This window comes from Cheilinus undulatus, linkage group 11, assembly GCF_018320785.1.
Source record: "Cheilinus undulatus linkage group 11, ASM1832078v1, whole genome shotgun sequence".
Taxonomy (NCBI): domain Eukaryota; kingdom Metazoa; phylum Chordata; class Actinopteri; order Labriformes; family Labridae; genus Cheilinus; species Cheilinus undulatus.
Genome location: NC_054875.1, coordinates 28,155,875 through 28,181,040, shown reverse-complemented (window position 1 = coordinate 28,181,040; position 25,166 = coordinate 28,155,875). Strand labels below are relative to the sequence as shown.

The 25,166-nt window shown below is 38.7% G+C and overlaps 1 protein-coding gene across 1 annotated transcript in view; it reads right to left on the bottom strand.

Annotated features, from left to right (window-relative positions):
* The window catches only part of LOC121518146 (potassium voltage-gated channel subfamily D member 3-like), a 166,645-nt gene extending 152,324 nt beyond the window's left edge, over positions 1–14,321 (bottom strand). The window contains exons 1-2 of the mRNA XM_041800378.1: positions 14,066–14,321; positions 12,052–13,231 (exon numbers count right to left, since the gene is read on the bottom strand). Coding sequence (XP_041656312.1) covers positions 12,052–13,154 — 1,103 coding nt within the window. The 5' untranslated portion in view covers positions 13,155–13,231; positions 14,066–14,321. The remainder of the gene's footprint in view (positions 1–12,051; positions 13,232–14,065) is intronic.
* Positions 14,322–25,166: the final 10,845 nt, after the last annotated feature.

Here is a 25,166-nt window from a genome sequence, read left to right as displayed (position 1 = left end):
TCATTTTGTGCTGTATATGACAACAGCGATATGAAATGTTATTTAAAAAACACATTTAGAAAATAGTAGGCGAAAGTCGAGACTTTCTGACCAAGGTCATCTTGGCTGGACAAAAGCTTTTTCCAAACAATCGACCAATCGAATGGAAGCCGTCAGCCCTAGAGAATAGTTGACATGCAGCCTCCTTGGTGGGCCCTTTGGTCCTTTTTTGTTGATCTTACAACAGAACGTGAAGAAGAATTGATTTCTGGTTTGTAATGTTCACTTTTAACATGGCTTAACAAAGCGACACATAAAGTTAAAATAAAGATCAGTGCATAAACACATGCACTTGTACAATACCTGTATTTTATGCAGTATTGCACATATTTCCCATACCTGTATCAAAAGTGGAACAAGTCTACTCTCAGTCAATCAGCATTTGAATACTCACAGGGAAACCTTTAAGAGAGGTTCAGGGTACCACTGGAAAGCTGGGAATTTCTGCTTCTATTCAATTTTTGAAGCATTTTGATAGGATAAACAATTTACAAGTGTTTTAATCACTCTGACTGGATGAGAAGAGGTTAGAATAGGAAAAATTATGGGGTGAATTTATCAGGGAATCATTTGCAAGTCCCAACAGAAAATGAAAACAGGTCAACAAGTCCTCCTACCAAAACAAGTCTACAGAAATAACAGGGTAGTGGGACAAACTAGTCAACACCAACATAATACTGAGAATCATGGTCTCTGTCATTAAAACCTGTGTGGATGTCTTTTAAGTCAACAATCAAATACAAAACAATGTTGAATACACTGTAGAATTGTCAAGACAACGATTGTTTCTCAAGCTAAACAAAAACACGCCTGAAGTGCCATCTGCCCATTCATTATGGTATGTTTCCATCTTGTGCTAGCATAAAGCTAATGACCTTAGTGATAAGTCTCAGTCTTTGTGTGTTCTGATGTTTCACAAAGCGGTTTAGTCTGCTTCCTTTCCTCACTTCACTCTTCACCATCTCTGTCAAATATTAGTGCATTTCTCCTTCTGTTGTTGGAGTTTATTTGCATAAGAAGCAAGAAAGCATGCCTGTCTGTGTCTGTTTGGGGGGTATTTGTGAATAACTTTATTCAAGTAATTGCCTGCGACTGTCCACTCATAACTTTATTTGAAATGACCATTTCTAATCTATTTTGTCTGCTAATTTTTGTTCTCATTTCAAAGTACTGCTGAAAATGACAGATACTACTCATTCTTGATACATTCAATCATATTATATAGTGTAATTCTGGCATCTGTAGTCTAGTATATACACCATCTGGAGAAAATAAACATCAGAACATTTTTGTTCGACTGTGACTGTCAAGATTTTGCTCTGCAGCTCACAACAGACTGATGGTGTTGTCGCAAGAGCCTAACCAGAGAGAGAGAGAGAGAGAGAGAGAAAAAAAAATTCGAGTGAAAAGGTGAAAATGGACTGCCATTTCTAGGTTGTGACCTCTTTTCAGTTGCTTTTTCTTCAGTAGAGAGGGGTAAAGGAGATTAGGGGTCAGCGGGCAGGGTGAGCTTTCAGTTCATCATCTCCCAGTGTCCCTTCACTCTGAATGGGAGCCTGAGGTGGCGGAGATGGAGGGTTAGAGAGACAAACTGAGGGAGAGTAACAGCTGGGAGGTCAAAGTTGAGATCACATTTTCTGATACTAGCAAGTGTGTATGTGTTTGTGTTTCTCTGTCATAGGTGATTATTTTAATATCAGTGAGTTCACCTGCAGGTCAGTTTTGTATAGAAACCATAGAGACTTTAAAAGAACCTCACACTCCATCTACTTTACTCTGCAGTGAGCATAAAGGTAGAGATATAATCCTTTACATTTGACTTTTTCTCTCCAGAGGAACAAAAAAAGAAGTATAGATTATCTGTTATGGCTGTGATTGACTGCAAATTTAGATTTCTGTTTTGCTGTGATGTTTGGTTCCACCCACAGCTGTCAGAGGAGGTGAGGAGAGGTAAGTAATCCATTAATCATGATATGCAGTGATTTATGAGAATTTAGTTACAAAGCCTTGCCAATCTCTTGACTGTTATTTAAAATGTACAGACCCAATTGCATTCCTTAACAAATATCTGCAGAGCTTTTTATTGGCTCTTTTCTGCTGCAAACAAAAACAAGAAAATACAAATGTACAGAACAAAGACTTCGCAAGAAGACAGAAAAAGCCCCAGGGAAAAATGTTAGGAAGCAAAATCTTCTCCGTATGATCTTCTATCCATTAAAGATACCTTTCTCTGTTGTAATCTATGTAATGTTTGCTCCAATATATTTTGAACCATTTATGATATGCATGTAAAATTTTGCAGGAATGGGAAACATTGGGGATAAATAATCTGTCTGGGTGTTACGTTCCATGTTGAAGGCACACCTTCCACCCTAAATTAGCATTGTCTTTTGGATGTGTAATGGTTATATTTCAGAATATTTTTTAGTCATTTCTGGGATTCTGAATCCATTCAAAGCCCCCAAAAGAGAAGAAGAGTCAACTGCCTGCTGCCAACTAACAGTCAGGGGATGAAATTACACCACAAACTACTGCACCGAGAAAGTAAATTGTTAATTAAGAAAATATCGATACTGAATTTTAAAATATAGGTAAAGTCTCACACCAGGAAATATCGCAATATTTCAGTGTATTGATCTTTTGTCCCACCCCTACTGGAGAGTCTCTGATAAACATTTGGTTAGTAGGCCAAAGCCAAAAAATTTAATGTGTACTATTTAAGCATTTTGTAGGGCTGCAGTCAACCAAAGAACAACTTGGTTGGTTGAAATTACACCCACACACTGACCAAACAATTGGTTGTTCATGTAACAAAAAAACAAAACAAAACAAACAAAAAAAGATAAAAGCTTCACTTTATTTTAAAATCAGCTTAATTTGTTCCTCATTGCACTCTCCTGGTAGTATGAATAATCTTAAAAATTAAAATACAAAGCTTTTTGAAGCATTATTAGTTTTACCCTATTTATATCATACTAAAATAACAGCTGACTCAAGAGTCGATAAGCGAGCACCTACCTTTAATCACATCATTTAGCGATTAACCTAGAACCCAGCGTAGCGCCGACACTACAATTTGTATATTCATTTTTGACTGGTGGTTGATTTGAAACCGGGTAAGATAGATCAATCATTTTTTTTTTTCATATAAAATCTGGGGAGTTACACTAACATTCACAACACACATTCGCCATGTTTCAGAGCGCTTTTTCGTTGCAGTGATGTTTGTTTTTTTGTTTTTTTTTGCAGGTTACAAAATTGACTATATCTCAAAAAGCAAGTTATGCAATTTATTGTTGTAGTTAAGAAATAAGTAAATTCATATTAAAACTTGGGATATAAGGGTTATACTGATGTAAAGCAAATAAAAATACTCCCAAAAATACCACTACAGTATGTAAAAATGTAAGAATATGTCCTGGTGGACTTGCACAATGGTAGGTTTTAAAGGGTTAAGAGATAATAACTCTAATAACAATAATAATAATAATAATAGCAATAATAACAATACATTTTATTTGTATTGCACTTTACATTTCAGCAATCTTAAAGTGCTACAAAGCAGAAATCTAGCACCATATAGCCTACAAAATATATCATGTTATTGTTTAAATGAATTTATAGTGAGAGCTACTGACAGAACTCACACGTTCCACTCACTTGAAAATAAATCCAGCATTTATTTAAAGAGTTAAAGTTGAAAAAAGTTTACTGTTCAGGACTTAATGACCTGAAATTATCATTGTCCCTGTCAACACCCTGGAGCCACACTCATATAAAATAAGTCCACCACTGCTCCTAAATGACTCATTTCAGTAAAAAAAAAAAACTCACAGACAGGTCAGTGGACAAGTCAGAAGTCATGTGAACCTGTTGTTCTCTTATTCAATTTTCAATCCATAATAAGTTTGTTTTTCATGGTTGAATTCAAGTTCAAGTGATTAACTACAATTCTTAGATTAATTGTGATTAAAATTGTAATCTTTTGACAGGTTTTTAATGCAATTATAAAGGGACTTAGTACCATGTATTTGCTGCTCATTGAACTATTCATGTGAGCTGAGGCTCTGACCAGTAGAGAAACTCAGCAGCACCATTTCATTACAAACATCCTGCATCTTGTGTCGAGTTAAAGACATGTTGTTTCCAAGTTATTTACAGCTTAACCGCTGTGAAACAATCAGAATATAACATGTTCTCCTAGGCTTTTACTTTATTACCATGCCGGTAAAAACACCATAAAGCTGCATGGTTCTGAACACGTTGCAATGTGCTTTTTTGTGTCAAGTAATAACCTGCAGCTTCTTAGCACACAACAGATCGGAGTAAATCCTGAAATAAGCACCTATTAGTGACATGTGGGGAATGTATTGCCCCATGAATCAAAAATGTATTCAAATGTGTCATGATAAAGATTCATATTCTTCATGCTGGTGTTGATTTGTATCTTTTTCACTGCCTAATAAATATTGTTATAAGTAGGTATAGATCTCTAATGTACAATAAGAGGTATCTTTTAATTCCACTTTCACTAGAGCACATAAACTAGTTCACATTAAAGCAGCATGATTGGCTACTTAAACTGAAATGTATGCTCCATGGCTTTAGCTCAGCACACTCCTTAGTACCATAAGCTGTTGTGGTTTGATAATCACAGTAGGTGATCTCATTGCTTCTGAGATTCTGCTTTAACTTGAACTGATGGTGTTATCTAAATAATGAACAGTGAGGAGGAATGGAAGGAGTGTCTGCCAAACGCTGCAACTGTAAATGTAAATGTTGCCTGGAATATCTCCATATATCAAGCCCATGAGTAAATCCCTTGAAAGCCATGATAATGAATGGTACGATTTCCATGAATAATTAATCATGATTTAATGAAGAAATCGAGGATATGGAAGGTAAAGTGTTATTTGATTAGGCTCAGACTATGCACTGAAGTGATCTGACTGTAAACACTGAGTGTATTATTTGCATTTCCTCATATATTTCACTGTGATTTCTTTGTTAAAGAAAGCTGAATGCTTTCATCTCACATTTCTTTCCGGCATAGAGTCATTTATCATCCCCACTACAAACCCCTGCACTGTATTGCATGCATGTCATGCGATCTGCATTATCTCTGGGCATTATGCAATCTTCAAGTGAGTCTTAATTGATATAAGTGCAGCTTGGCTCACTATTGTTCCTGACCTTAAAAAGGAAAAGGTTAAGACAAGACTTGGATCTAAAAATCACTACGGACAAATTATTTCCTTAACCACTCTCATAAATCCAAGATAACGGGTCCGTGACATCACATTGAGATGCTATCTTTCCGTCATAGTCTCTGCACCAATTCCAATTAGTAGCACTAACAATGGCTGCTACATTTCTCACTACTGCCCAAAATCAATATTTACTCATCTGCATTGATCATCGTTTTTCACAATCTATTGGCTCTGGAATAAATGCTCTATTAATCAGAGCCCTCTGGCAATGAGTTGTGAAAGAGGTTGGAGGCATGTATGTACTTTCAAGACACACAAATGCACTCAAACCTGCAACCATGTCCTGTCAGAGTGAAGACAATACATATCAGCATACATCAGCAGTGTGCACATGCAACCTCTGCACCACAGCAAAAAAAAAAAAAAAAAAAAAAACAGTGGACATGAAAGGTGCTGTGGTTGTCCAGGAGACGGCGAGCAATGCATTGATCTTAGAGGAGCAGTGATCAAAAGGAGCCGGTCTTTGATAAGGATATTAATCAGTGTCGGTGCAGCTATGCTAATGAATGAAACACAAGCAATGCGCCCAGATCTGTGCGTGCAATAGAAGATGATGAGTCTGCAAATATGAGACACACAGAGAACAATTCACGTGTTTGGTGTTTTTGTGCATTTTAAGGCGGCCCTAGGACTAATTAGCATATATTGCTCTGACAAATATACATTGATTATCTTATCAAAGTGTTTATAGTCAAGCTTCAATAAAATTAGGAGAAGAAAATGCATAGACTGGGATAAGATTCTGAAAAGTGCTTCCAAAAAAACCCATTTTACCATAACTATCATGTGCATTCTGTTAAGATTTTGACTTCCCCACCAATTACAGATCATACATGTGACTAATGCTGCTGTCACAGTGCTATTCAACACTGAAAATGTATTTTTGATCACCTTTAATAGTACTGCTTGGTACCATACAATAGAAAACACCAAAAGGATTCTAATGTTATGCTAAATACTTCAGCTATTTTTGAAGTGAAACAGAAGAAGGGCAGAGTCGAGCACTCTCCTGAAAAGAAAATGACATCTAACTGCCCCTTCTGCCTTATTTCCATATCATATCTCATCATTTTGTGTGAGAAAAGCAAGTTTTAATGTTTAATTGAATACAGGACTAACTAAAAGCGGACTTCATTTTTAAAAACAATGATATAAATTACTATAATAGTCGAAGTGATGCTGAACTGAAACATTGAATAGCTTAACTCGATTAACATTTATATGTCTAGAATTATATAAGCTCATTATTTTTTAATTGCAAATCTTTGAAGCAAAGCCATTATCTTTCCCTCTCTTTACAGTTGTTCTAATGTTCTGTATGCTTAGCTTATCTAAATATTGAAATATGGTCCCATGTGTGAGGGAAAAGTACTAGCCAGCAGTAGGCCAGTGTTATCCAGTCCCATATCTGCTGATGAGATCATTTCATTTTGTTTTTTAAAGCCTCATTGCTACAGCAAAGCTTCAACATAAATCACAATTGAGTAATACAGGTTTACTATAGCCTTACTATGCATACAAACAAGTAATTTAGATAACATACATTATAGGTAGGGGTGGGACAATGTATCAAAATGAATATATAGTAGGGATGCATGATAATGTATTGGCTTAAAAAGTGAATAATCCTTATTGACAGATATTAAAATTACTGCCGATATTTAAAACTGGCTATAAAAATCTACTTACATCAGTTGAGGTCTTTTCTGTATTCATCACCATTCATTACTCTTTAAAGTCTGTTTTAAGGACTGAAATTTGTTAATTCTTGTCCTGAAACTTTAACTTGTGTGTTCTGAGGACTGAAGTGTTAGGTCTGAGCTACATTTAAATATTGGTATCAGCTCAAATCAATTTGAAAATATTGACATATGGACTGCTTAGACGTAACCTATATTATATATCATAAAAGAATTATATGAGTTTTTAAATTTTGTAGGACTTTGTATTGACATTTTGAAGTCTGTCAGTTTTTGAATTTTCCCAAAGGTTTTTAATGTGTCAAAAATTATTCACATAAATCAAAATCTTAGAAAAAGGCCATTTATACCTTTAACTGTCATGTGTGCAAAATTTCCCCATTAGAAATCATTAGTTTCAATTGTTCTTGAATAGAGACATTGCAGTGGAAACCCTTCTATCTATTGTTGCACTACTTACCATCAGAAGTCATAGGCAAACCTTCGATATGGACAGTAAAAACTGACACTTTTATGTAACAAAATCAAACCAGCAAATCAACAACCATTAAGATGTGGGCAGAAATTCAAGCTCTGGAAACAAGCTATTATGTTTTTAGAATAGCAATTTTATAGCTTTAGTGGCATATACACTGTCTGGCAGTGCTGGTTAGCTTTGCTTTGCTATGCTATGCTATGTTCACCCCGTATATCATGGGTTCCTTTCAGGTCCTCAGACTTCCTCTCACAGAACAAAAAAATGCTCATTATGTTAACTGGTGACTCTAAATTGCCTGGTTGTTTGTCTCTCTGTGTCAGCCATGGGAATGACCAGTCTAGGGTGTACCAGGATTAGCTCCAGCCCACAGCAATCATGAATAGGTAAAGCAGTGTTGATTCTGGATGGATGGATAAATTCTCAAAGCAAACATGAGCAAATGCGACTATCAGTACAGATGCCTTTCAAGAGGTGGAATTATTTGAAATGATTTGATTTCAAGAGGCTAAACAGTGGTAATATTTAACACTACCTCTAATGCCAAATTTAACTTTCAACATTTTTGAACCAGAGTATGATGAATAAGCCTAAAAGCAAAGACAGGATGTATAACTTGAGTCTTGTTACAAACTCTAATAACTTCTACACAGAAATCCCAAGACCTAAACCAACTTTGTTTTCAGTAACTACTAAGAGTGTAAAGGTACGTGTATTTATACCGTACCATTTCGGTAAAGGCCTCTCAGTATGGTACAGGCGTGTACCGAAAGAATACATGGGGAACGAAGCTCATACAACGACGGAAAACCAGAGAACTCACTGTCACACTGTCCTGGCAACCACACAACCACAGCAAATGACAGCAACAGCCTGAGTATACCCAGATAAAAATGTCCTGTTTAAGAACACTGTTTCCCAGTAAAATACAACAGTGGACAAAGACAACAACAGTAGCGCTGACATTATTCAGCAGGTGTGTCGCTGACAGCACGTCGTCCAGTGGACCAATCAAAGCATTTTAAAAAGCACCACTCAAACAAAAAAAGTCACTGTAACGAGGAGGAACAATAACAAGTCTCACCAGCCAGGTATGAATTTCCTATGATTTTAGATCTTTTTTTATTTTAACAATGGTGCTCTGGTTTTGTGACTCAAACTAATTCTAAATGCGTACCTTCAACTGTCAGCGTCGGAGGAGAGGGAGAGGGGACTCCATCATGTCTGCAGCTGCGTCATCGGTAAAGTTATCCTCAGATTTCACACGACTCTAACATTTTTATCCGCCTAGATGGGCTGTAAAAACTTCTCCCAAACTTTGTTGTAGGTCCCATTGGTTAAAAAAGTAATCCAGTGCTGAAGTCTGTTGAAATCGGCAGAATAGACACTAACTAGTATACATAAGCTAACACAGGGTTGTGTGATGATGCGTTCAAGTTGGCTGGGAAATTTAAGTGTTTAAAGAATGGGCATAAATATGTCAATATATCAATGAAAATAACCTAGTAATTCAAAGATTTATTTATTTTTTAATATTTTTATTAATTGAAGACCTTTGGGAGGAGGTTGCAGCATTACTAATAATTTAAACGTAATTTATTCAGCCTATGTATTTTAGTACAATTTATTACACTTTAAAAAAATTCTGTTATTTATTTCCTCTAATTATCTTACCAAAAACGTACCGAACCGTTACTTCAAAACTGAGGTATGTACCGAACCGAAATTTTTCCATACCGTTACACCCCTAGTAACTACTTGTGTTTTCTCTCAGAGGAAAGAATATGGACAAAAAAGACAACTGTGTAGACCAGTTAGGATGTTTGGCAGTCATCCTCTCATTGTCACAAAAACACCCTCTCTGTGTCCTCTCCAGTTAGACAGGGACATACAGGTTAACAAAAGATGAGAATTGCTCTTGGTTAAAATAACTCAAAAGGTCAAAATCAATTTGTTTAACAACCTGGGGAACAAAATCCCTCAAAGGCCCTATTGCCTACATTTGTTTGATTTAGCTAAAGCCTCACCACTGCAAGCCTGCCTGCCTTCCTGGCCCTCATTTGTAGGATTTGAGCTAAGCTGTTTTGCTCGACCAGAGAGTGAGCACAGAGGCTCAGAGGATGGCAGTGTTGCTTGGTGGCTTGTAACTTCCATGGCTGGTTAAACATCTTTTTGTCCAGCTGGTCATGAGGGTTGGCTTTTGAAGATCAAGGATTCAGGCTCCAATTTTGTTTGAACTTCCATAGCAATCTTGTATCTGCAAACTTCTTTTACCTTGTAATAATCAGATCTATGCTTCTTTTGCTCATATCTAATTTTCTCCCTCCTGACTGAGCCTAGACTTCATTTTCTCTTTCCTTCAGACATATTGTTTTTAAGAACCATTCATTTCCAGCAAGAGAGAGGAGATCTGCATTTCAAAAAGCTACTCACCTGGTGTTTTGTTGCCCATTGTTGATGCAGGATTATAGATTTTGATTGAGGTTGGATTATTTTCAGATAAACAAAACATCCAGGCAAAAAAACATACAGTATATGGCAAAGGAAAGGCACAGGTGATTCTGCCTTGTGCTTTAGTGCTCATGAAAACCAGTCTCACAACCGATGATCTAGCAAAAAAGACAAACAAATCAAAAGCACCCAAACATTTCTCCTGGTGCAGCACAGGCACAAGGGCTAAAGCGCACAAGTATGCAGTAAATTAAATATGAGTGTGTAGATGATACTAGTACCTCCAAGAGGGGAACAAAGTAGTACACACTCTCAACAGCACAATACTAAGCCCTGAGGCACATAGACAGGAAGACAAGAAGTCAAGAAAACATCGTCAGGGGGACCTGGCTTTTATCTTATTTTGTCGGATGAATATAAATTACTGCAGAGCAGAGAGTCAAGACACCTCTCAGCAGATTTCTCTGCAAGCTGCAGGAGAAAGTCAGAAAAACATTAATCTTTTACTGCAACATGAATCCACAAACAAACTCTCATACAAAAATGCAAAACTGTTTTCTTAAGGTGTTAATGCATGAAAAATATTATTATTTTGTTTGTGTAAGGTTCATTTGTGTGTGTTTATGATGTACACGGAGAGCAGAATGTCAGGCAGGTTTACATTAGTCAGCAGATGCAGTGGGCCACATCATTAGTCACTCTGACACCCACTTCTGGCCCCTGCTTTATTGATGAGGCCAAGCTCAACAACTACACTTCTCTTAATGCACACACACAAACACACACATTATCCTCCTCTTCCATAGTCCTACTGTAAGAGCAACAGGAGACCTGTTTAGCATCTCAGGTCTCACTCCAGAGGGAAGAAGCTACCAGCTAGCACGGGAAGTGAATCAGACTGTTTCATCCTCTGCACAAATCAACTGCTTTTTCTCCCCATAATTCACTGACTCTTCATCGGTCCACTGATGACCGATCTGGACCAAAACGTCTGCTTAACACCAGAATCTTTCGTGCAGGTTGTGAATGGTGGGGCGTGATGACAAGGTGCCAAGTGTGTCACAGCAATGAGCTCAAAGCCATTTATGGCCTCCGTGAGTCTGACATTTAGCAGGAAGCTGCAATTTGTCAGCCTCTTGGTCTGACTCACACATCCACAACCGGGTACGTTCATGAAAACACATTACCATAAGAGAGAATGAATGATGCATTTGTAGTTCCCTTCACTACCATAAAATGACTCCTGAATATATATGATGACATAAAATGAGAAAAAACAGGTGGAGGGGGTGTTATGGTGAGGAATGCATTAAAACGCTCCTCTTGTAAAACTCAATCTTCGCCACTTCATGACCTAATAAAGTAAAACAATAACAGCCGGGGGCAGCAGATTAATATGGCATCATGACATGTTCCTTTTCTTGGAGGTGTGTTAAACAGTTATCCTTTTTATGTTGCCCAAACAGAAGAACCAAACTGTGTCCTCTCCTCTTAACATCAAGAGCTTTTTGATAGTCTGCATCAGAGCCTTTGTTACAAGAGGCACTCAATTTTCAAAGCTGGAAACTAGTGTTACTCATAAGGAGTTAGTGAAGGAGGAGGAGGAGGGCTCTCAAAATGCAAAGTCACTGTTTGGTTCCTACTGAACAGGAAAAAATATTCCCTCTAACCACAGGGTAAGTAAGGTAAGTAAAGGGATGCACTGCGTTTCTCCATTTCCTAGCCGACGCTTTCAGTTTTTCCCCTTTACCTCTTCAAGCTCATACATCTCTCTCTCTTTCTGTCCCTTTTATCGGTGATGTTTAAAGGGCAATGCAATGGCACAGCCATTAGTGGGAGAGAACATCTTGATGGCTGCTCATGCCCCAGAAGAATACAGAAAACACTGTGGACACAGGCGACTGAAATTCTCCAGAGTCTCACCTAAAGTTTGTGAAGCAACTCTAACAAAGGTTGCCACAGAAAGGTGAGTGGTTGCAGGTTTCTAAAGCCACATATCTCAAACATAGCCATGTTTTTGCTCACAAATAACAGGGTTCCTATAGGCATGTACGCACTTACACATTCACACAATTGCTTTGCATCCAGATAAAAGAGGTGTCTGCTCTGTTCTTACCCGAGTGTTGTCATAGTAACGATGGTGTACCAGAAGGAGGCTGGGATGCTGGTGAATTTGCTGGAGCTTGAACCCTTCTCTGCGTAGAACATGACGGTAGCAAAGATAATTATGGCCATTGTGAGGGAGAAGAGCAGGAAGCCCAGCTCCGAGGCACAGCTCTTCAGCGTGTAGCCCAGGATGCGCAGGCCCTGCGAGTGCCGGGAGAACTTAAAGATACGGAAAACGCGGAAAACCCGGAGCGTCACAAAGGCGCCGCTCACGTCCTCGTTGTCAGTCATCACGAGGCCGATGTAGTAGGGCAAGATGGCCACCACATCTATGATGCTCATGACCGACCTCATGAAGCGGTAGCGGCTGGGTGCGGCAAATAAGCGCATTAGGTACTCCACGGTGAAGATCATGACACAAGCAGTGTCCATGCAGAAAAAGGCCACGGTGTAGCGCTCACCGCATGGCACTTCCTTCATGCTGGGTCCTGAGCCGCAGGGCACCGTCTCCACTACGTTGGTGATGACGGAGACAGCGATAAAGAAGCCAGTAACGTAGTAGAAGACAAGGGCCATGGTGGAAGTGTGGGGGTTCTCGAAAGCACGCCACATTGTCTCCCTAAAGGTCATGTTGGGCAACTTAGCGTCCTTGTTGTCTTCCTGGTCATCCATGAGTCGCTCTGCGTTCTCCCTCTTACGATCCTTGTACTCTTCATAACAGCAGTCGCCAATGATCTCCGGGAGGATGCCAAAGAAAGCCAGCTCCTCATCATAAGAGGAGATGCATTCATACCGTGGGTAGTGGAGCTTTCCAGTACGGTAGAAGTTGAGCACACTGCGAAACACATCAGGATCCCTGTCAAAGAAGTACTCTTTGGTCTCCTCATTGTAGAAGAACTCCTTCTCTGAGCTCCCCAGCAGGGTGTCTGGGTATCGGTCCAGGGTGTTCTTCCAGGTCTGGAAGCGACGTCCACTGACGTTGAGAATGATTAGCTCATCCTGACGCTTGTTTTTCTCAGTGGGCGCCGCCGGCATGGGCAAATTGGCCACGGGCATCCAGCCTATTGCTGCCGCCCGGGCAAAGGGAAGCCATGCCGCTACTCCCGCCGCCATGCTGTGTCCGGCTTGGGGCGTAGGGGGAAACAAGTCCAGCACCTTCACAACCAGCTTGACTTTAGCTCATTCACCATCTAAAACAGAAGACAGAAGATGTTGTGGCAGTTACAAAACAGAAGTTCAGAGAATTTTAAATTTTAAAAAAAAGGTGAGGATTTCAGAAAAAAATGAATGCAAACAGAGAACTGTTCAGGGAAAAGATCATTGGAGATTATGGACAAAGATATAGATCTAAAATACAACTCAGATCAAAACAAGGCAATCTAGCTGAGACAGCAAAAAAGTATCAAATGGAAAAATTTCACTTAAACATTTGACCAGTGTAATAGTAGACATTTCACATTTTAAGAGACTGTGAGCTTTGATTTGATTACAGGAACATACAGCAATTTCCACTTAGTATCATCTTCCCTATAACTACTTTAAGGTTGGATTTCTCACATCCTCTCTATTGAGTTACAGGTCAACTACATCCTGAAAACCTCCAGTTTCTGAATGCCAGTAAAAGCAGCTGCACAATAAAATACAGTAAAATGTAGTTTATTTGTAGGCTAAAACTCTACCTTAAACATGCAAATATAGGAAGTTATATACTGAAGAGAGAGAAAGAGAGAGATTTAAGCGAGGGGCCAAAAACCTGTTGAGTTCAAATTGCAAAACAGGAGATGCATCTTAAATTTACCCTGAGTCAAATTTTATGGAGAAGTGGTTCAATGTTTTTCGGAGCACTTAAATTTTGCCCAAATGTGGCTTTATGTGAACAGACACGCATTTTTTGACAAGTCTAGCCGAAAAACGATGGAGCCACGTCCAAACAGAAACAAGCAAAAGCGACTCGTTTTTGCTAACAGGTTGACAACTAAAACATCACCACTCCATCGTCTCTGCTGTCGTCAAGTAGTACTCACCGATGTAAAATTCTCCATCCAAAGAAACACGACCTTTTCCCAAAGCAGTTTAGTTACAAGTCGTAGGTTTGGTTATTTCTCAAAGCTTGTCTGAGAGGGGTGGGGGTACGAGGAAATAAGTTGTTAAAACGAAGATGACAACCACATTAGACGAAAGCTTCGACAGGAGTGAGGGCGGAAAAGTAGCTGAGAAGGACGCACCACAGCTGTTTTGATTCAGTTTCCATCATGCGCGAGCGAGGGGAGAAATGATGAGAGGAGTCCGCGCGTGAACGCCGTCTTACGTTTGGCTTTTCGGGATGAGTGGTGGGAAGAGACGGAGGAGGAGGGAGGAGCGCTCTCTCTCTTTTTCTCTCTCTCATCCAACGCAGGGCGGGTTGAAGGCGAAAACTGCATTTAGGCTGTAGAAAAACCTCGTTCAAGACTCATATTGAGGCGAGGAAACTGGGTTACTCACTTTTGGGAGGAAACAATAAAAAAAAAGAACGACGCAACCCAATATTTCACTCAAATTTCATTGACAAAACTGCCTCTTCCTCGTCTGGCTAAAAATGGATAAGCTAGCTCCCGGTCATACAATACATGTGGCGAGCTATTTCCACGACAAGGCAAGTGAAAGCTGAGTTATGAGAGATTGATCCCAGCAGGGGCGTAGCAAAAAAATTATGGACCCCTTGGGTGTGGAGGGGACTGTTGGCTACAACTAAACTATTTTATCGTTTTATATTTTATATAATGGGGCCATCATGTTTCAAACATTTTGCAGATTTATGCTTCTATTGGTTCAGCCAGCAGAGATCATCTTAAGTCATAAAGTTTATTCATTAAATGTAGCATGACGGCTGTTTAGACTGTTTTCAGGGCTTTCTATGGTTTTCTACAACTTGCGGTACATGACAATAACAATACAGCAACATAACAATAATAGCAAAAATGTATTTTTTCAGTTGACTTAGCAAGGTGATATAGCTTCAACAGCAGTTGTTTTGAAAGGAATATATATAGCATGTATTGCTTCATTTTTTGTTTAAATGTCTATCTAAATTTGATTATAAGCTGAAAGTTATAAATTATATTTTCCTGTAAGGCTCTGTACCTGCTGCTCTGTTGGTGGTACTAATAACTAGACAAAGTAAAATTTGCTGTTTTCTGTCTGAATGCATCAGAGATGTGATTCTTTCATGTTCATTTATCATTAATTCTTAATACAGAATTGAAGATTTACCAAACTGAAGGTTGACAACTTGAATCATAGATATAAATATAAATATAATTCACACATTCTAAGAAGGACCTATTGGTAAAACCAGAATTTAAGCAACCCCACAAACTAAAGAGAGAAATATTTAAGCTGACTGCCTTAGCCTGTATCTTCTCTGAAAGGTATAGACACTGTGTATTTATGTGCTAAAGAGAAAGAATCTCTTTGTTGTTAAATCCAATAATGAGGTATAGTTTCATATATAATATGGATATAAAGCATAAGGCATTTTGTAGAGACAGTTATGGTACATTGTTTGTTATTGTCCTAAATACTAATCTGTCAACAGGAGGGACATAATGCTTGTGTCTCTATTGCTCTTCCTTTCCATCAGATCACCTGTAAAGATGCACAGGTGACAAGCTCAACCTTGATACGTAATGGGAGAGCTTGATCACTCTTTTAAGATGGACAGTTTGCTGTAAATGACCTTTTCTAACAGCAAAAAAGAAACACTTTGGCACATGCTGTCAATTGGATACTCTAGTTAACTGACCTTGCAAAGCAGATGGATATGCCCATTTCCGTGTTTCTCACTGGCGAATCCATCTTGCAAAGCTCCCGTCTGAACCGTTTGGGCCCGGTTAGAAAGTGACAGGACCAATCAGCGATGAGGGGCAGTACTTTTGGGTGCGGCAGAGTCGTGACGGGAGAGATTAGCGTGGATGCTGTTAAAGCGCCAGTTTAATCAAAACGTGACGACATTTCTTCATTAAAAGAAGAACAAAGAACAGCAGTGAGTTGTTTTCTTTTCAAAAACGACAAAAGTCGTGTATTGACATGTCTACAGTCACCATGGTTCACTTTATGCAGTTCTCTATGGAGTTTACTCCTCGGTAGCGGCTACGTCACGTGTATTGTTGTTTTGATTGGCCCATAAAGATGTGACAGACAGAAAGTTCATCCAATCACCTTCCGAGTTTTTTTCAAAGGCTCTGCCCTTTCCCAAACGCTGTCTATGAGTGGTTTACTGGATGGATGTGTGAAACAAATCCATCTGGTGTGCCAGGTTAGCGCCTCCATGCCCCCCTTCAGAAATGTCAGTAAATTTGTTTACATTGACGTTGTTTATCCCACAACAAACACTGATCAATAAACGAGTGATCAATCTCTCTTTGTTCTCCTATTACCGAGGTTGAGTCTGTCCCCTGTGCCTCTTAACAAGTGAGGAAGAGGAAAAGAGACAAGAGCTGTTATGTCTCTTCTGTTGATGTATGAGTATTTAAGACAATAACTGAGAATAGTGACTGTCTCTACAAAATGCCTTATGCCATATATGGATGAATATGTGAAACTATACCTCATTATTAGATTTAACAACAGAGACTTACTTTCTCTTAAGCACATAAATACACAGTGTCTAAGATCCACTGTTTATAATAGCAAGTTTCGACTTTAATCTTGAAATAGTATTTCAACTTTATTCTCATCATTTCAACCTTATTGCTATCATTCTGACTTTAATCTCTTCATTTTGACTTTAATCTCGACTTGCCCAAAATTATATTCTCCTTTAAGTTGTCCCTAATCCTCTTCCATACAATGTAAATACTGATATGAAGCTAATAAAGTTAGCTAAACATGCTTGTGTAGGTTATCTGAGGTAATTTCTTTACTTTGCCCCCCCAATGTCCAAATCGCTCTTATAAACCAGGATTTGCATCTGGTTTCCGTGCAAAGTCCTGTTTAGACAGAAAGGACTGGAAGTTGCGAATACATTTCATGAAAAGTATCATGGCGGCTAGGACTAAGGTGGATCAAAAACATTTTAGGCACTATAAATAGTTAGTTGGATGACAAAAACAGGGCACCCTCCCCAACATGTTTCTGATAACAAAGGCAGCAAAAAAAGCCCATGTGATGTAGGCAAGTGTTTTTCAAAGTAGGGGTCCTGACCCCTGGGGCATCCCTTGGGGAAGGTAGGGGTTCACAAAGGGAGAGAGAAAAATGGATCAACTAAATCAGGCAATAATCTCTTGAATTTTATTTGATAATAAATAGCTAACCCTATGTCCTCATTTTAAAATAACAATCTTTTAATTTACAGTAATTTCTAATTTCCTCAATATTTGATACTTCAAAGGAGGAACTACAGGCATTTTTCATTACGAGGGACATTTTGGCTGTCATGAATAGATAACATAACTGAACAATTATAAAAGCTAGTCATACACTGTTATCATTACTGACCAATAGTATTAAGACATATTATACTTTTATAAAAAAATTAATGGATGGCATTAAATAATGAAATTATATCAAAACAAGGAAAAATATCAGAATTGCATGCTTAATTGTTGATATTTTCAGTACTAATGAAGCCCCATAGTACTTTTTTGCACAGTGAAATCCAGCTGCTTTCTCAGCTTGATGACGTCATTTAACCGGACATCTGTCTCTGTGTTACTTTGCAAGCACAAAGGTGGAATCAATTCATGAGGAGAGCTATGCGAAACTCCACTATAGTAGGCGTCACTATGCAGTCTGTCTGCCAGTTAGCACTGGATCTTCTCCATTTGACTTTGATTACAAGTTAAAACAAGTTAAAAACATGAACAACTTACAGCTCTGATTTTTTTGTACTTTGTCCAGCCTGTACTTTTGGTACAAGTGCAATGTGCAGTGTCATTCATGTATAGTGATATCAGAAGTAATCAACACCAGCTCTGCTCTGCTATGCATTTGGCTTCCAACCTCCAGGTAAAACTTAGCAGCAACTGTGGAGCATGTCCTGAACGACTAGGCCAGTTTGGGCCCAAACAAGGCATATGGGGCTTACATGCAAAAATAAACTGATCCACATCCAAATTACCCAGGTGAGATATAGAGAAATTCCACTTATACAATTTCAGATACGTTAACATACATTTTTTAAGTCCAATTTTAGTTTGACTGACACAATAAATTAAACATTCTAATTACATACTGACTGACATGAAACATGCTGTGAGGTACATATGCAAAAATCAGGTGCACACTGGGTGATACTTGGACTATGACCAGTTTTACATGGTCGTTTGTTAGGATGAAAAATCTGAAGCATAGCCTGTTGAGATTCCCCTCATGGAAATTTCTAGACCCTCCAATCAGCACTCTGGAACAGAGGTCTTCAACAGTTTAAAATGTCAGACATGATCCCAAATAAAGCAGTGGAAACTCTTTTAAATCACACATGTAGAGAAGAAGGACCTGATCCAAACTACAGGATAAACTGTTGGATCAAAAATGTGGTCAATCTGAACAACTAATACAGAGGGAGAACACTGGCAACAAGCAGACAGACAAGCAGCTGCAGACAGAAAAAAAAAGCAATTCAATAATCTCTCGATAATCTTGATCTAATCTCTTGATAACCTCTATTTTACCTTTACTTTTACTGGCATTTTTTCCCGTTTAAATCAGTTTCTGTGTGAGCACATTGACAGCAAGGGAAAGCAGAGTTAAATTGCTTGTATGTGTACTTATACTGAGAGATAAAAGTATATCTGACTCTGATAATGCTCTACAAATATATGTAAAGATACTAAAGCTGAGCTGAGACCTTCAACCTGCAGCGGTGCAGTAGGACTCGACCAGACTGAAATAGATTGAATACACTAGCATGCTATGGACTGGTTCTACCAAAATACTGTATGTCACACTCAGGGTGAATTCAAGTATTTTGGGACATTTTTTGAACTTCTGTCTTTGTTTGCTATGAATTTAAAAAAAATGTCCAACATATGATACCTTCCTGTAAAAGTGAAGATGTTGGCTGTCCATTTAAGAAACAAGTGAAGCAGGAATGGCAGACACTTTTGGGAAAACTGGCCCAAAACATGTTTCTTTCTGGTCACATTTGGTTGATTGGGACACAACCTCTGGGTCACTGGGACAGGGAGAGTAAATTGGTTATTAAAGCTATTGTTAGAATTTGTTTTCCCATATGGTCGTGATTTCTTTTTGATTTTATGTTATTAAGGTAAGGCCAGGTTACTGTATAGGTTTAAAATGGACAAACAGGGTTTGTGGGCATTTTTTTTCTCTTGCTAGCAGCAAACAAAACACAAAAGACAAGTTAATCATCTTTATTTTTCATATCACAAGTATTTGTAGCACTGTACTCTCCACCCAAATTGTGTTTGGTTTGGACAGCACAAATGAGACTTAATTCAGAAAATAATAATTAAAAAAAACATTATCCAACCGGGCTTTCATGTTTTTTACCTGAGGCCTCCATCTAGCCACTCTGCCTTAAACCTAGATCATTGGAGGGATGCAGTGATGGTTGTCTTTCTATAACTTTGTCCCATCTCCACACAGGATCTGTAGGGTTCAGTCAGAGTGACCATCAAGTTCTTGGTCACCTCTCTCACTAAGGCCTTTCTCCCCTGATTGCTCAGGCCGGACGACCAGCTCTAGGAATATCCCAATTGTGTCAAACTTCTTAGAGGCCACTGTGCTCTTGAAAACCATCAGTGCAGCACTGGGTATTTTTTGTAGCCTTCCCCAAGTTGGTGCCTTGTAACAATCCTGTCTCTGCAGCTCTGCAGTTCCTTTGACCTCATGGCTTGGTTTTTGCTCTGAAATGCATTGGTAAGGCTGTGAGGTCTTCTATAGAGAAGTGTGAGCCTTTCCATATCATGTCCAATCAATTCAATTTACACAGGTGGACTAGAATCAAGGCTTACAAACATCTCAGCAAGATCAAGAAAAATGGGAGGAACCATAGCTATACAGTTCAAGTCTATTTTTGCAAAGGGCCTGAATACTTTTTCAATGTGACAATTCAGTTATTTTTATTACTTTTAATAATTTGAAAAAAAAATGTTTTGATTTTGTCATGATGGTGTACTGAGTGTAGATTAATGAGAATAAAAATCACCCTTTCAACTGTAGAATCAGGCTGCAACATTACAAAATGTAGTCTGCATGCCTTCGTTGTAACGAGTGGTTATTTAACTTACTGTTGCCTTTCTATCATCTCAAACCAGTCTGCCCATTCTCCTCTGATCTCTGACATCAACAAGGCATTTTGTCCACACAGCTGCCACTCACTGGATATTTTCCCTTTTCCGCACCATTCTCTGTCAACCCCAGAGATGGTTGTGCGTTAAATTCCCAGTAGATCAGCAGTTTCTGAAATACTCAGACCAGACTGTCTGGCACCAAGTCATTTAAATTCCCTTTCCTTCCCATTCTGATGCTCAGTTTGAAATTCAACAAGTCGTCTTGACCACGTCTACATGCCTAAATTCATTGAGTTCCTGCCATGTGATTAGCTATTTGTGTTAACAAGCAATTCAACAGGTGTACCTAATAAAGTGGGTGGCAAGTATATTTACATATCCATCAAAAGTCTTGCAATGTAAGTTTATCTTTTTGGAAGCCAGCCCATGTCTGACTGGGATTCCTACTTTAGAACCACTTTAAACCTTGAAGGCCTTCCTTGATCCTTGATTTAAAGACACTACCTTTTATGCCTTTATTGTGATGCAGATTTGCATGTACATACTCAGGTTGTGCAATGTTGTAAATGTATCTTTTTTGTGCTTCGTGCCTCCTGTGGACAATAATAACCTGTTTAAACTACTGCATTTAAGCAGGTACCGTTGTAATGACCTATTTTGCTGAACATACGCTTCATAGACTGATTGGTCTTGGATACTTGGCCCATCCAAATGTCTCTGTGCCCACCCACACAGTGTCTTCTGCCCACAACACCCAAGACAGTAAACCACAGAAAAATGGATGGTATGTGTCTTTAGCCAGTGTAGTCTGAGTAAAAGCTATCTCAGCCCATGATATTTTCATTTTGCAATATTTTCAAGGGAGCTTGAAGTGTTGTTTTCATTATACATGTAAGTTTACTGAGTAAAGCCCAGTTAAAACAAGAGGCCTGCAGTGGAAAAGCTCTAAACAATCACTGTTTTCACAGAGGAGAAGCAGGCAAAGCAGCATTATCTTGGTGAGTGTATTTTTGAGACAACAATGCCCAGGTTTAGTCACAAATTTGCACTGTTGTCCCCCACACAAAGCTGCATGGTACAGCATTGTAAATAAGATTACAATTCCTTGAGGCAGGCTACATGGGCTCCCACTGAACTGAGCAAGTTCAAATTATTCTGATGGATTTACAGGAGTCCATCCAGTTTGACATTTTCAGTGTTTTTTTCAGAAACATGTCAATCAAGCTGGAAATGTGGCGCAGCCATTGATGCGAAAGCTTATAAAAGGAAGGAGAACAATTTGTGCAAGAACATGGTCATTTATATGCAGTCCCAGCTAGAGTCAATGTCTTTGTCCTAACATTATTCAATGCTTTGCAGAACAATATGCAGTTCTAATTGAGTCAACAGGGATCTTATTCCTCCGATACGTACAGTCCACTGGAATATCAATAAGGTCAGGCTATACAGCTGAGACACGTGGTTATCCTATTATGGTTGTTTTGATATACATGTTCACAGCTTGATATACAACGGCGTCCGCAGACTCCATTTTTCAGACAATGAAATCAGTGTGAGTTTATAGACTTGTTTGAAAATGACAAATTGCTTGTGATTGTCGTTCAGACGTGAGGCTCCACACACTCACATGGACACACATAAACACAATAATGCAGACTCGTTTATGCCTCTGTGCCCTTGTGTAGTTGTCCTTTGAAGCAACCTTTTGTTGACTCAATTTAGTTTCTGACCATAAACTGGCCTCTGGATAAAAAAAGCAAAATGGCCAAGGTGACCTCACCTTGTGAAATAGTCCTTAAATTTGGACTGGCGTTCACAAGAATAGCTCAAAGAGAAAAAATAAAACACATGATCACTGAGACACATAAACACAGAGACATGCACAGTGCAGAGGCTGGCCTTTACAACCGATGAGTCTGTGAGCGATTCCAATAATTCAAATGTCACTGAATAACAAGGTGGGTTGAATTTCATGGTCAACTGCCCCTTGTAATTATCTGAAGACACTGCACTGACATTAAAATTCTAAATCCTCTCTGTCCCAAGGTGCCTTATGAAGCAAGCCAGTTATGTTTCAGTGAAAGGCTTGACGCTAAATAGGTGCCATTTTATAGTTAGTGGTAATCCCCAGCAGGAAGACACAGTCATAATAGTTAATTAGTATCCTGAATAACTCCAATCATTACACATTATTCTCATATTGGTTTATGCCCCTGTGAATTTCCCTTATTAGTTTTAATATTATGGGATGAAGTTCTGATAATCATTATAGTTTGAGTTTGATGCCAAAAATATACCTCTTCATTTATCAGCTGGTTGCTTGACAAAAAGTGACACAACAACAACAACAACAACAACAACACACCCACAAAACCCTACACTACCTGAATCATTCACCAGCAACTAGTCTCTATTTTCTGCACTTGAAATCTTGCATGGTCAAATAAGACTTTGGAGTAAACAAGCTAAGTGTGGCTAGCTGTTTGCTACTTACGAAATACATTAGGGTTGAAATCTTGGTCCAACTCCACTCCTCTTCATTTGGCTTGTGTTGTTGCTTCAAATAAGCATGGGGTCCCTCTGACTGCTGCCATTACAGCTGGGTTTGTTGTGCTTCCCTCTTCAGTCAGCTTGTTTCCTATTTGGCTATTGCTTTGTTCCACATGACAATCCATACAGCACCAGCTCAGCTGGCCTTGGTGTTCTCCCACTCAGCAGGATTTCTGATCATGAATATTATGTTTAACACTAGAACCGCCGTGGATCTCTATATACCTAAAACAGCCAACAGGTCAAATTTACCTGTCAATAAAGTGCCTTGACTTTCATAAATAGCACTGATCAAGGACTGTAAATTAACCACTAACATTGAACAGCTTATTAACCACATATAGCGAACTAGATATCTGTTGGAAGATGATATGTCACATAGAAAATTGTCTTTTCCATCGGAAACTTCCTCATCATCAGATTCTTCTTTTTCCCCCCTCTTGTGATTGTCCATGTTTATCTGTATTTATTTTCCTTAATGTACAGCACTTTGGTCACATGCTGCTGTTATTAAATGTGCTATATAAATAAACTTTGATTGAAGTAAGATAAAATTAAATAACAGACTTGGGTACATTTAACCAATTGGCAGTTCTAGTGTTAATATTTACAGTTTTAAATCAGGAGACTCTGATCATCTTACAAGCATAATGGGGAGGGTAAAATCCCTCTTTACATACCTCACACTAGAGGAAATATAGCTAATTAATCTTTAGAATCATCAGATGATCAGGCTGTTGCTGATGTTGGTATGAAGTAGGGAATCAAGTTGAAAACATGCTCAGTTGTCTTGATGTGTGTAGCCTGCTTTAGCTCCAGTTGGAGAACAGATATCTGTTTACCCTTCTGTTTTTGTTTGTTTGTTTTTTTAAAAATGATTTTTTGGGGATTTTTGCTTTTATATGATAGAACAACCAACAAGAGACAGGAAATATAGGGAGAGAGAGTGTGGGGGAAGATGTGCACCATACATGTGCCGAGACTGGGAATCACTATCAGGACCTGTTCGTTGAGGACTACAACCTCTGCATACTGGCACCGGCTCTACCAACTGAGCTAAACTGGCACCTCCTGTTCTGTTTTTATGCTAAATTATGCAAACCTGCTTCATTTTTTGATTTTTCAACTGTCTTAAACTAAGTATAAATGACTTTCTATTTGGAAACATATCAGCTGTTACTCCAAAAGAATATTCTGCTAGATTAAAGATAATTACATGAACTAAACTATAGAATTAGGAACTTGGTATTAATTAGAAAGGAAGTAAGTGAACAGTGATTACACAAGGTGCAGATGACTTTTGACTTGCCCACTAAGCTGCCTTTGAGTTTTTTAAGCTAAGACATTAGGCAGTGGTGAACTTATTTTACATCACTGTGGCTGCAAAGTCATTGCATTGGCTTAACCAAAGTGTGCTGAAAGAGAATATATGATGAACACATTATGGACCAGTGAATGCATTAATGCTGAAATCATGCCTTCCCACAGGAATGGAACCCCCGTAAAGCGTGGTAAAAGTGGATGACTCACTAATATCAGTAAATGCACATAAAATTAGTGCTAGCCTCCTTGCTAAGATTTGACACCTCAGCCTGTCTACAACCAGCTTTTGGAGCTTGTGTAAGTTTCTTAACACAAGTTATTGTCAGGGTCAAAGGTCAAAACCTTTTTTGCCTTTTCTTTTTTGGCATCTCAGTTTTTATTGAAGCAAACACTTTGACATTACTGGACTACTATTTTTCATAATTGGGTTTGCAATAAAATGTTGTTTGCATGGCTGTATTTTAGGTAGGACCATGTTTTACCAACTTCTATGGGCCCCTCATTCTGGGCCCCTAAAAACTTTTCCCTTTACCCTTTTCCCCTCTTTTGGGCAGACCTGTTTTAATTTTGGCTTTCCAGTGGTTTATATCATTATGAAAGTGTTTAACATAGTTGCCAACAATACTTCTCAAACAAAGACTGCATATAGAGACATAATGCGGCCACGATGCCTTGTGAGCCTCGTGAGCCTTATAGGTGACCCTTTACACTCTTCATTGTTAAGGAATAAGTAAGAAAAAACTTTTTAATATTATTTGTTTGTTTGTTTTTTCTTCCAGGCTGTACATTTTTCAGGTTTGGCATTTTATCATTGCGGTCTTGACTCACCTTTAGAGCTGGTCTTAAGTGGTCATTGCGCTGTTTTTCGGTGCACACAGTGTTGGCTTTCTTTTTTCGGCTTCCAGTCTAATCCAGTTTTATGTATTTTTCTGTCTTTATTTACCTCTGCTACCTCCATACTTTTACCTTGATGTGTCTGCTGACTGCTAATGTAAACCTCAAGGCTGGCTCCATCACA